General features: G+C 36.1%; 1 protein-coding gene across 1 annotated transcript in view; it reads left to right on the top strand.

Moving 5' to 3' along the window:
- DNAI3 (dynein axonemal intermediate chain 3) overlaps nt 1–14,335 on the top strand; it is a 70,329-nt gene that overhangs the window by 39,515 nt on the left and 16,479 nt on the right. The window contains exons 15-17 of the mRNA XM_036064727.2: nt 2,321–2,465; nt 4,032–4,119; nt 12,102–12,232. Of these exons, the coding sequence (XP_035920620.1) occupies nt 2,321–2,465; nt 4,032–4,119; nt 12,102–12,232 (364 nt within the window). The remainder of the gene's footprint in view (nt 1–2,320; nt 2,466–4,031; nt 4,120–12,101; nt 12,233–14,335) is intronic.

Genomic DNA, 14,335 nt, shown 5'->3' with positions numbered 1-14,335 from the left:
ATAATATCTTAATTTTATTAATCAGGTTACTCATAACCTCAGTGACAGAAATAATAGAGCTAATACAGCATGTCCTTTGCCATCCTCATCATATGTTTTCACATAATTAATACAAAGTCACTTTTATACTAAGATACTATATAAGTATCATTATAAATGTGTTACCAAGTTTATTACACTTAAAATTATACTCTATAGATGTGTGGAGCTTTATAAAGAATTTTCATATACATTATCTCATTTGATTTTTATAGTCAACCTGTAAGGAAGGAAAAATAAGAGGAGAAATAACCTTTATTGGATGCTTACTATGTACAAAGCACATTAAATCCAACATTGCCTGTGTATGTATTGTTTTCCCAATGAATATACATATATTTATGTTATACATATTATATGTTTATATTATATATTATATTTGCATTATATATTTATATATATTTATAATATATAATATGTGGTTATAGATCATGTCTCTTGTATATGACACCAAAAACACAAGCAATAAAAGAAAAAAGTTGAAATTCATCAAAATTTTTGTGTTTCAAAAGGCACTATCAAAAAATTGAAAAGACAGTCCACAGAATGGAAGAAAATATTTGCAAATCATATTTCTGATTAAAAATTTCTATCCAGAATATATAAAACTCTTACAACTCAACAATAAAAAGACAAATAACCCAATGTAAAAAGGAGCAGAGGTTATCAATAGACATTTTCCCCAAAAAAATATACAAATGGCTAATAAGCACATGAAAAGATGTTCAACATTAGCTATGAGGGAAATGCAAATCAAAACCACAATGAGACCTAAAATAGCCAAAGCAATAATCTTGACAAAGAAGAACAAAGTTGGAGGACTCACACTTCCTGATCTCTAAACTTTCTACAAAGTTACAGCTAGAGACAGATGTACTGACACTGGCATGAGGATAATAGACATAGAAATCATACAGCTCAGAAATAAACCCATATGTCTATGGATGACCAATTTTCAACAATTTGTCTTTCTTGTACAAAGACAATTTAATGAAGAAAGACTAGTCTTTTCAACAAATGGTGCTGGGACATCTGGATATATGCAAGCAAAAGAATGAAGTTGGACCCTTACCTCATACTGTATAAAAAAATTAACTGAAAATGGAATAAACACCTAAATGCAAGATCTAAAACTATGCAACTTTTAGAAGAAAACATAAACAAATAAAAGCATAAATGTTCATGACCTTGGATTAGATAGTGATTTCCTACATATTACATCCAAAGCACAACCAAATGCAAATCTAAATCAATTTTGATGAGACTCCACCTCCCCCACTAGGATGGCTATAATAAAAAAGACAAAAAGTAGCAAGTGTTGGCAAGGATATGGAGAAATTGGAATCCTCACACATTGCTGATGGGAATATAAAAATAACACAGTTGCTTTGGAAAACAATCTAGCAGTTCCTCAAAAGATCAACCACAGAAATTACCATATAACCCAGCAATTACACTCTTCAGTGTATACCCAAGAGAAATGAAACCATGCATCCAAACAAAACTTATACACAAATGTTCAAAGCAGCATTATTCATAATAGTCCATCAACTGATGAATGGATAGACTGTGGTATATCCTAAACAACAGAATATTATTTGGCAATACAAAGAAATGATATACTGATATATACTACCACATAGATGAACTCTGAAAATATGCTAAATGAAAGAAGCCAGTCACCAAAAGCCACATATTGTCTGATTCTATTTATATGAAATGTCCAGAATAGACAAAACTATACAGACAGGAAGTAGATTAGTATTGTCTAGGGCTGGTGGGATGGGCTGGGGGACAGTGAGGAGTGACCACCAATCTGTACAAGGTTTCTTTCTGGGGTGATAAAAATCTTCTAAACTTAATTGTGGTGATGGTTGCATAGCTCTGTGACTATATTAAAAACCATTGAATTGTGTACTTTCAGTGGGTGAATTTTGTGCTATATGAGTTATGTCTTAATAAAGTTGTTAAAAAGATGGCGCTAAAAAATGCTGAAAAAATGCTTAAAAAGATGCTAAAGAAAAAGATGGTGTCAATCTCCAAACTCAGTTCTCATATATGATAATATTAGTGTCAATACCAGCAGTCATCAAATAACCCTATAAACTGTATAATTCTCTAAAATATAAAATGCAAAACAATCCCATGTCATAAAAATCTTAGTTTCAGAGATATTAAAATACAGCCATGATCACATTGCTTATGTATAGCAGCATAAAGTATGGTAGTTCTAAGCCTACATCTCTTACTTATACTAAATAAAATGTGAATTTTTTTAAAGCACAATATGTTTTTGGGATATCAGACCACAGAAAGCTTTAACCCCACAATTAATAGAGAAAAAGAAAGAAGAACATATTGAAATTCCTTTGGATGTACCATCCACTTTTTTGCATCTCGATCTCTCCTGGAAACCTCTCACTAAGGTAAGTAACATGCAATTTAGTCCATTCTATTTGCTTGCATATACACTTATAATATATTTGCATATACATACATATATATACACACACTCTAGAAGTAGAGCAGCTCAAATAAACACAGGACTTTATAATTAATGTATTCATTTAACCAATAAATTCTTTTATTGAGAATTATTATGAGGCCTGCCTAGGTCAAGCCAGAAATCACAATTTTTGTGAACTCAAGATTGATATTTTTTCATGTATAAGCATGCCCCAACTTACTAATGGTTAGTATAATAATTATGCATTTGCATAAGCAGTTGCTTGTAAACCAGTAGGCTCTCAGGTTAGCCTGGAAAGCTAATTTTAATCTCTAATATAGGCAAAATTCTGCATATTTTTCATGTAGTAGGAAACAGTATTTTAATATCTATGACCAAACAAAACTGAAAGTAATTGAAAGAGAAATTATTTGTACTTTTCTTGAAAGGCAGAGCTTTGAAGAAAAGCAATTTTAATTTAAGAAAGATATGGCTGTGGATGGAATATGTGTGGAAAGTATGAATGGGTTTCTGACATTGATGACCCTCTTTTTTTTAGAATGTCTAGTTCCAATTCCAAACTTAAGATTTAGTCCCTTATTTTACAAGTATCACTAGAATTATATTACTATGTATTTGCTCCAAATGGAAGAGAGAACACAGAGGGGTGAGAATATTCCAGAAGGAGCTAGGATTAGAAATTAGAAATTAGAAAGAGAGGATGAGGAATTTTCTGGGGTAGGATTTACCAAGCTGTAAACTGTTTAAAAAGAAGTGAGCAAACAGAAACTTACCTGGGAATAATTGTCAGCATGTAGACAAATGTCCTGATGGAGAAATGTGAGGCAGATGTTGTGAGGGAAAGTATAAAGAATGACAGCTTCCCATTCTGGTGCAGATCCAGGGCCACTTCTGGAACTCAGGGGCATGTGTGTCCCCAAGGTGACTCAGCAGTGCCTGGCAGATGAAAAGACCCCACACAACTTTCTGGAGCTTCATTTAAGTGAAAGATGTAGGAACCAGGAGAATAAACCATTATTTTATATTAAAACCAAAAAGGATGTATTATGAACTAGAATACACAATATTTTCAGAAATTAAACAGGATTTGGAAATGAGCCCCTGGACAAGCTCCCTTCGACCGCAGGGTTTTATTTTTATTTATTTATTTATCTTCAAAGATCTTATTTATTTATTTGTCAGAGAGAAAGAGAGAGAGAGCATACACAAGCAGGGAGGAGGGGCAGAGGGAGAAGCAAGAAGCCTGACTCGGGGCTTGATCCCAGGACCCCGGGATCACGACCCAAGCCGAAGGCAGACACCCAACCGACTGAACCACTCAGGTGCCCGGAGTTGCAGGGTTTTAGAAACTGTGGTTTAGGCACTGTCTGTGGGGAAAAGCAACTAGGAATCTGATGGAGAATGGAAAAGAGACAAAGGGAGGGAGGGAGGTGGGAAACAGCCATCTGGGGGCGGAAGGAGAAAGCAAGAATAAGTCACCCACAGGATATATGGAAATAATCTTTCTTCTATGTTCTCCCAAAAGATAAGGCTGTCTAAAGGTGAAACAAGTTTAGACCACTGCCCAACCAAGATCAGCCTGAGTGAAGACAATCTCCTTTACAAAGCACAAGGTAACTGCCTTTGCTTATTAAAATGGCATGTAATAGTTTGAGTACTAGTGATTCCTAATGTCCAGGGTGCATTACTTGCTAAGATAGTCTGATTTGTAAAAAGAATACAGAAAACCAAACCCTCCAATATGGAACTTTATAATGGCTATAATAACTATAAGGGCGCCTGGGTGGCTCAGTAGGTTAAGTATCCATATCTTGATTTGGGCTCAGGTCATGATCTCGGGGTTGTGAGATAGAGTTCCACATCGGGATCCTCACTGGGCATGGAATCTGCTTGAGATTCTCTCTCTCCCCCTCCCCCTCACTCCTCAAAAAACAAATACACACACACAAAACTATAGCCAACACATTAAAACTGCCTATACACACACACACAAAGATTTGACGACAGAATTCAGTTTAGTTTAGTTTCATAAACATTTATTGAGTATATTTTTGAGAACTCATTACATTAAAAAAAATTTTACGAAGCTGTCCTAATAAATATGGATGTGCTCAAAGAATAATTCTATAGAATGGAACATATCTCGAGTCTAACAAAGTAAGTTATGAAGTATAAGAAATAAATTACCATTCCCAGTCAGAATATAATAGAAAAATTAATATTTGTACAGCAACATGATAAAATAGAGAAATAACAATTGCCTTTTACATCTGTCTCAACTCAACCCCTACACCTTTGTTGAAGTAACTGAAGGGTACACATACAAATGTCAAAACTATTAAAATAAAGGTGTTCGTGAATATCCCACCCGAGAGCAATGCACAATGAAAATGTAGAAGAATCACTAGAAACTGAAGTACTTTCCAAATATTTGCCTTGTCAAATGGATTTCCATTTATAAATTGTTGAATGTTAAGTGATAGAATATCTCGTAAAAAACATAATATGTATCTAATACCCTGCTTGGGCAAAACTCACTTTGAAGCTGTGTGTTTCATAGATACAACCCAAGACCTCATGCTAAAAAAAAAGAAAAATGTTTATAGACCTTTTCTAAGCACTATTAAAACATTGCATGTTTTTTATGTATTTGGGCCTGCTTCATTTCAGAAGGAATGGAAGGTGAGTTCTCTCCACTTCTTCGTAGTCAACTGTCAGCTGCAATTTATTGAATTTCGGCCATGAGTTAGGTACTGTGCTAATTAATACTGCACATGCTTTCATTCATTTACCAGGTATTTATAAAGTGCTTATCTTATGCTGGGCCCTGAGGGTGCAATGGTGTGTAAAACAGATGCTAATGGTCATGACAATCCTGCAAACTGGGAATTTTCATTACCATTTTATGATTAAGGAAACCAAGACTGAGAGAGGTTATGTGCGCGTGGGTGGTTCAGTTGGTTGAGCAACTGCCTTTGGCTCAGAGTCCTGGGACTGAGCCCCACGCTGCGCTCTCTGCTCATCGGGGAACCTGTGTCTCCCCCTCCCCCTGCTCCTGCTCTCTCTCTCTCTCTCAAATAAAGTCTTTAAAAAAAAAAAGGGGGGTAACTCATTAAATGCCCTACTCTTTTTAAATTAATGAAAGATGATCATGAGGATCTTACTGCTTTTATCCAGTTGATAGTAAGGATATCACTGTATCTTTTAAAAGTGTGTTTTTTTCCTTATTCACTTTCAACAAGTTTATTGAGGTATAATTGACATACAATAAAATGTAATGTTTTCAACACAGGGCTATTACATATACATATGTGTACATATATACATATGTACATGTACATATACATGCCTTTGTATGGACATGTGCTTTTATTTGCTTGGGTAAATACCTAGGAACGGGATGATTAAATCATGTGGCAGGTGTATGTTTAACTTTTTAAGAAACTGCCAAAGTGTTTTACAAAGTGGTTATACCATTTTACATTCCAACAAGCCATGCAGGAGAGTTCCAGTTTTTCCACATTCTCATGAACAGATGGTATGGCTAGTCTTTTTAACTGAACTATTCTAAAATGGGTGTAGCGATATCTCATTTACATTTACCTAATGACTAAAGATGTTGAGCATATTTGCATGTATTTTTTTTGCCTCTCATATATATATATCTTTTTGGGTGAAGTGTCCATATCTTTTACCCATTTTTTAGTTGTGCTGTTTGTTTTTTTATTATTGAGTTTTCAGAGCCCTTAACATATTCTGCATACTAGTCCTTTATCAGATATGTGATTTGCAAATATTTTCTCCCAGTCTGTGATTTGCACTCTGTTAAAATATTGTGTCAGGGCACCTGGGTGGCTCAGTTGGTTAAGCATCTGCCTTTGGCTCAGGTCATGATCCTGGGGTCCTGGGATTGAGCCCTGCGTTGGGCTCCCTGCTCAGCAGGGAACCTGCTTCTCCCTCTCCCTCTGCCCATTTGTGCTCTCTCTCCATCTGTCAACTAAATAAATAAAATCTTTAAAAAAATTATTAAGTGTCATTCTCCTAACACTGTCTTTTGAAAAGCAGAAGTTTTTAATTATGAGGAAGTCCAGTTTATCAGTTTGTTCTTTCATGGGTCATGATTTTGGTTTTGAATGTAACCGAAGGTTGGTTTTTTTTTTTTTCTAGGAGTTTTATAGTTTTATAACTAAGTTTATGATCTTCATTGAGATGATTTTTTTCTATGCACAAATTATGAATCAGAATTCATTTGTGTGTGATGTTCCAGCACCAGTGGTTGAAAACACTATCCTTTTTCCACCGGATTGTTTTTGCACCTTTGTCAAAAATCACTTGTCCAAATATGTGAGAGTCCATTTCTGAACTCTATTTTGTTCTGTTGATCTGTGTCTGTCTTTACGCCAATACCACACTGTCTTGATTACTGTAGCTTTAGTACTGTAGTACTAAAGGTTTGAAATGAGTGCTAGTCCTTCAACTTTTTTCTTTTTCAAAGTAGTTTTTGACCATTCTAGGTTTTTTGTTTTCCCACGTGAATTTTGTATCTTTTGTCTTGCATAAGCCTGCTCTGACTTTGATTGGTAAATCAGTATTACAAGATCAGTATTAACAAGAATTTGGTGTCTGCAATACAGAGTCTTTCAAGTCATTAGTAAGGTATATCTCCCCATCTACTTAGGTCATTAGTTTCTCAGTGATGTTTTATAGTTTCCAGCGTACAGGTCTTTCACTTCTTTTGACAGATTTGTCTCTAAGTCTTTCACATTTTTTGGTGCTCTAGTAAATGGTACTTCCAAATTTTTAATTTCTCATTGTTCATTACCAGTGTATAAAAATACAATTGATTTTTGAGTATTGATTTTGTATCCTACAATCTTCCTAAAATCACATTGGTTATAGTGGCTTGTTTGTAGATTTATTTGGGTTCTCTATATAGATGATAATGTCATTTGGGTTCTCTATGTAGATGATAATGTCATCTGTAAATAAGGACAGTTTTACTTCTTTTCTGATCTGTATGATTTTTTTTCTTACCTGATTACACAGCTAGAAACCTCAGGATGCAAAGTGGTTAGAGAGCATTCTTGTTTTATTCCAGATCTTAGGGAGAAAGCATTTAGTCTTTCCCCATTAAGTATGATGTTAGGCTCTAGGGTTTTTGTAGAGTCCTTTATCAGGTTGAAGAAGTTCCCTTCTATATACCAATTAATGTTGGATTTTGTCAAAAGATCTCTCTGCATTTTTGGAGATGATCATATGCTTTTTTTTTCCTTTTTAAACTTATTAATATGGTGAATTACTTTGATTAATATCTGAATGTTAAACTAGCCCTGGATTCCTGGGATAAACTCTACTTGGTTGTGATTTAGTAATTGTAATCCCTGAATTTTTTAAGGAACAATTTTTACACTGTTATCTCTATACTTATATCGGCATTTATTCAAGACACGTATTAACTCTTGCAAAGTGCTAGGCTCTGAGGATATAGCTGTGAAAAGATAATTCCCTGCTTCTATGGAGCTTACCTTCCAGTGTGATAGATACACATCTATATCCACTTAAGGAAGGACCTATCTAAAATGAATCTTGAAGCATGACCCAAATGTCATCAAACAGGAATACTCCCCATCAAACGAATGCTCTCTTTCCAGACGAAGACATTTTGTGGATATTTCTTAGAGAAAGGTATACTGGCTAAATCAGTTCATAAAGGGAATGGACATAATTTTTTAGATTCTCAGCTGAGACTGTGGTTGGCTATGTCCCTTTGCGTGTGTTCAGAAGTCTGTGTGCAGGCAATCCCACAAATCCTGGAGAAAATTAAATTTCACTTGGTAATCTCAATGGATCTTGCTAACACATGTCTCTTATCACTAAAGGCAGTTACTGCGGTCATGACCTGCCTCTTGTGTAGATGGCCAACTCTCAGAGCTTTATCTGAAATCTCATTATGGTGTTTTAAATCTCCTTAGGACACACTTCCAGCCATGCACCTACTCTGGCCAGAGTTGAACCTATTGACTAGAATACACTCGTATGTTTCTTGAGCACATTTTGTTTATTGACCCTATATTGGTTCTCCTTCGATCTTCCACTAAGATTCCTAGTTCACGCTATTCCACCATCACACTCTCGAGACCTCTCTCCAGCTGTCTGGTGCTGTGTTGCCACCTAGTGGCTGTAGGCCACGTGGCTCTCACCTGCCATGTTAGATCCGAAATAGCCCGTGCCCTTCTGAGCACTCACTTTCAGATGTTTATTCTGTTGAGGAAGACTTTGCTCTAAATGTTTTTGGAATTCCTATTTTGGAATTGCCTTCAGAGCCTCCGTTACATTCTTCTGAGCACCGTGGCATCGTAGCTAAGGATGTGGATTCTGGAGTTTGGTTTTAAATCCTAAAGCCACATTTACTATTTGACGAGGTCAAATTACTATACCTCTCTGTGCCTTCCTTTTTTTAATAAACCTGTTTGAAAAGAGAGAGGTGAAGATAAAGGAAGTAAATAATGAAGGTAACTACCTCATGGAGTATTGTGAAGATAAAATGAGTTAATACATAGACAGCTCTAACAGCTCTTTGTCATCCTTGAAGGAGAATTAGTGCTTAACCACCTCAGGAGTTACTGTGAGGATTGAGTGAAACGGTGCATGCGGAGCACACAGTTCAGTACCTGGCATGTAGTCACATAGTAAGCATTTAGTAAATGTTAGCTGCTGTTAGTATCCCAGGCCCTCCCTGGTGATGGAAATCCATTGATGGATTCCATGAGGATGATGCTGAATTTAATAAATATGCAGGATATTCCAGTCGAGTCTGAGTAAATACAGTAGATGATCACATTTTTCTCTGGCCTCATTCTCTTTAACTGCACCACAGTAAACTCTATCAACTAAGCCCCTTTTCTCGGAGCTCCTGCCTTGGCTTTTGTGGTTTTCCTGATACCTCTTCAGTTTCCCTCCTCGGTCTCCTTTCCCTGCTGCCTTCTCATCATAAATGTACCTCAGACTCTAACTTCAGCAGTGTGCTTTCCTCTTTTGGTAACTTGGTCCACTCTTACCCTGTTGACAATCCTCCACCTTGCCTCTCGCTATCTCCTGGGTTCCAACCCAATCTATTCCCTCAGTGTCAGTGTGTCCAGAACAGAACTTGGGTCATCCCTGTCTCTCTCCTCAGGTCCCTACATCCAGTCTCTCACTTAGGATAACTAGGTCTTCCTTTACAGCACATCTCACATTTGCCTCTTCCTTTGCATCACCTGTACTGACCCCTGGATCAGGCTCTTGGCTCCCCTTGTTAGACCAGAGGGCTCCAAACTCTTCCATCTTGCTCCCCTCAGGAAACATTTTTAAGCACAGATTTCCAATGAGCATGTATTTATCTACAAATTATATGCATGTTCTACTCTACTAATATATATTCTACTAATACTAATTATTAATGTATATTATTTAAAAAGAGAAAAACAGACATTGAAATGAGAGTGAAGAATTTGACATAAACAATATCTTTTAGTAAGAACAATGTGGGGGCGCCTGGGTGGCTCAGATGGTTAAGCCTTTGCCTTCGGCTCAGGTCATGATCTCCATGTTCTGGGAGTCTGCTTCTCCTTCTCCCTCTGCTTCTCCCCTCTGCTTCTGCTCTGTCTGTCTCTGTCTCACTCACTCTCAAATGAATAAATAAAATCTTTTAAAAAAAAAAAAGAACATTATGATTAAACGTACCTAGTTATTTCTTGAAATGTTGATTGACACTTTGTAATACAGCTATTTAAAAGTCTGGTTTCATGTTTGGCTTATTTCAATACTGATTTTTGATGTCTTACTTATTGGGAAGGGATCTACAGGCCCAAAACATGTAGATCTCTAATAAAGGAAGTGCCGGTTGATTGTACCAACAAAGTCATAATTGTTTTGTTTTGTTTTGTTTTTTAAAGATTTCATGTATCTATTTGACAGAGAGAGAGAGAGAGAGAGAACACAAGCACAGGGAGCGGCAAGCAGAGGGAGAGGGAGAAGCAGGCTCCCCGCTGAGCCTGATGAGGGGCTTGACCCCAGGACCCTGGGATCATGACCTGAGCCAAAGGCAGACGCCTAACTGACTGAGCCATTCAGGTGCCCCCATAATTGTTTTTTACTTTTGTCCATAATTATGCTATATTTTTTTAGATGGAATGTATATCTTTAGTAGACCTGAGGTTTTTTCTTTTTTTTTCTTCAACATTTTTATCATGTTATGTTAATCACCATACATTACATCATTAGTTTTTGATGTAGTGTTTCATGATTCATTGTTTGCATATAACACCCAGTGCTCCATGCAGTACGTGCCCTCTTTAATACCCATCCCCAGGCTAACCCATCCCCTCACCCCTCCCCTCTAGAACCCTCAGTTTGTTTCTCAGTTTTTTTCTATTTTAGTTTTCATTTATATGTTTGTTTGTTGGTTTTTATGTTTGTTTGTTTATTTTCCCATGGGTGATATAACCTAGATGATGATATATTGAAATGTGGTGAGTAGGGTTCCCAGAAATTTAATATCACAGTTTTTTAAAACTAATAAGTGACCTGGGAATATGCCCAAGATAATATTTTTAAGAGAACAGAAAAGCAGGATACAAAGCTAAAAGACCCAATTAAAAGAAAATCTTTATATATTCACAGAATATATATATATACAGAAATGTAATTATAGGGAAATATTTTAATAATAGTTTTCTCTGAGAAATATGATAATGGATGATTTTTGTTATTTTCCTCATGCTTTTCTCTATTTTCCAAAGCTTCAGTAAATAACATTTACTAATTTTAGCTCATAAAAAGACTTTTGTTTTAAAACAAGATGGCATCAGATACTTTTAAAAACAAAGAATTTCCAGATGGTGTTTGAATTTTAGCTCCCATATTTACTATGCTCTGTTTGCATGTATAGTTACAGCTATAATAGAGTACAATCACTGATGTTCTTAAGTAATATACATGAGCTAATCAGAAAACCTTAAATTATGTTCCATACATGTACTGTGCTTATGAAAAACAAATAATACATTTTAGATGGATTTATTTTTTTTAGAAGTTAGATCATTTTTGACACTTAAAAGGCTAATCTTGAATTATTTGAAAAAAATTTCCATATGATGCCAACTGAATAAAAATGACACGAGTTTCTAATTAGAGAGTCTTACTGAGAATATCAAGAGTAATGTAATCCAGAGGATATATTTCATGTCCAATTTTTACTGTAAATAATTCTGATATAAATAATGTAGAACTGGTTTTTAAACTGTGTGCCATAGAACTTTTTAGAGCCCTTGAAAGTAGGTAAAGGGGTCTCCCCCTTCCCACCAGGAAACACTTTAATCACAGCAATGCAGGTTTTGATCAATTTTATATGCAAGGGTTCCTGTATATGCTTTGGTCTGAAAAAAGTGTTCTACTGCTAAATTAGAAGTCTAAAGATATTTATACTTATGCTTACCATGCTGGGGAGGGAATGGGGCAGATGTGTGTAGCAAGGGACAGAAAAAATAAACTAACCGTATTTTAAAAGGTCTTTCACTGTAAATATGTGTTTCTTCTATTCATACTCCTCCAAAAGACAAAATATTAGCCCAGAGCAAAGCAGTGAAGGCGGAAGAGATGAACCCATACCACAATCTGGAAGCTGGGTTGGCCAATCATCTCAAGCCATTAGAAGACTTCTGCACAAAGTTCTTTGTGGGAACAGAGGTGAGTTAGAATTATCTGCTCTTTTACATATACATTATATATATGAAGTCTCTATATATAATGTATATGTATATACATATATAGAAGAGAGTCTTCATTATATATATTCTTAATTTCAGCCTTATTGAGACATAACTGACATAAAATTGCAAGATATGTAAAGTGTACATCATGGTGATTTCATGTATGTATACATTGTGAAAGGCTTCCCCCATATAATTAATTAACACATCCATCACTTCACATACTTATCTTTGTGCCTGTGTGTGTGTGATAACATTTAAGTTATATTCTCTTAGGAAATTTCAATTATACAATATAGTGTTATACTGTAGTCACCATGTTTTACATTATATCCTCAAAACTCACTAATCTTACAACTGAAAGTCTGTACCCTTTTACCAGCCTCTTCCTATTTCTCCCACCCCCCACCCCTACCTGGCAACCACTTTTCTCTATTCTGTTTCATTACAACATTTACTGTACATTTGCTTTATGAAGGTTTATAATATTTATACCATTCCCATATTTTAATATACTTATTTGCATTGAATTTTTTAATCTTGATGCTTCATAGATTCATATTTAAAATGTTCCTGATGAATGTGAAAAAAATCTGTAAAATTCGGTATGATCCTCCTTACTAATGATTTATTGATCAACCTGCAAATATTTATTGAACACCCACACCATATAGAAGAAACCATGCTAAATATTAGAGCCCTACTAAGAAAATATATTGCTTTGTTAGCTAGCAAAATGTAGTAGCAGAACTCACTCAGTTCAAAAGATAAGTAACAACTGGATATAATAATGATAATGGCTGCCATTTTTTGGCACCTACTATAATAACCAAAGTGAGCTTACATTTATTGGACATTTTCTATATAGCAGGGTCTGTGCCAGGTATTTGTTCCAAATTATATCTCATTTAATCCTAATAATCTTGTAGGGATTTCACTTTGCAGATGAAGAAATGAGGCTCAAAACTTTATCTACGGCCATACAGAGACAGAGATGTCTTTTTCATTCATAACTCTATTTCCCTGAAATAAAGGGTTCTCAAGAGCATACTGCCCACCAGGCACAGCACTAGGCCCTGGATCAGACACGAATCAACACACAGTACCTGTCCTCAGGGCACTCACTGCCTAGATAAGGAGCGAAACATTAACGGCATTATCCATGCCAATGCCCATCTAGAAGTCACGGGGACAGGACAGGGGAGGTTGGGGAAGGCAGACTGTTAGCTGGCTGGACTTTGGAGGTTGAGGAGGCATCTGAAAGATCAGAGTACAATTCCCAGCAGAAGTAACAGCCTGAACAATACTTTGGAATTACGGAAGCTTAGGATTTGCCTGGAGATAGTGGAATCATTTGTGCAAGAGGGAATGCTATACCTTGAATGCTAGGTTGGGATCTAACCAAAGAGCCTTTTCTGCCATGTTAGGGAATTTGAATTACATTTGGTGAGCAGTAAGGCATTTACCAAACAGATACTTGTTTTATAATTTGGGCTTTCAATTTTTTATAACTTGGGCTTCTAATTTTTTTTTAATTCTGGAAAAATATAAATAACAAGTTACCATCTTAACAAATTTGAAGTGTATAATTCAGTGTTATTAGATATATCCATATGGTTGAGCAACACTCACAGCCATCTATCTCCAGAACGTTTTCATCATTCCAAACTGAAATTCTGTACCCATTAAAACAATAACTCACCATTCCCTCCTGCCCCCAGCCCATGGCATCCACCATTCTACTTTCTGTCTCTGTGACTTTGACTACTCTAGGTACCTCATGTAAGTAGAATCATATATTTGTCTCTGTGCACACCAGAGTTTTGTTTTTGGGTTTTTTTTTTACAGATTTTTTATTTATTTTTTGACAGAGAGAGAGACAGCGAGAGAGGGAACACAAGCAGGGGGAGTGGGAGAGGGAGAAACAGGCTCTCCGCGGAGCAGGGAGCCCGACACGGGGCTTGATCCCAGGACCCTGAGATCATGACCTGAGCCGAAGGCAGATGTTTAACTGACTAAGCCACCCAGGCGCCCCCACACCAGAGTTTTTAAAGCAGGGGCTGACAGCTTTAGGAAGATG

Source organism: Halichoerus grypus, chromosome 5, assembly GCF_964656455.1.
Source record: "Halichoerus grypus chromosome 5, mHalGry1.hap1.1, whole genome shotgun sequence".
Taxonomy (NCBI): Eukaryota; Metazoa; Chordata; class Mammalia; order Carnivora; family Phocidae; genus Halichoerus; species Halichoerus grypus.
The sequence above is the reverse complement of the archived record's forward strand: the minus strand, read 5'-3'. Positions and strand labels throughout refer to the sequence as shown.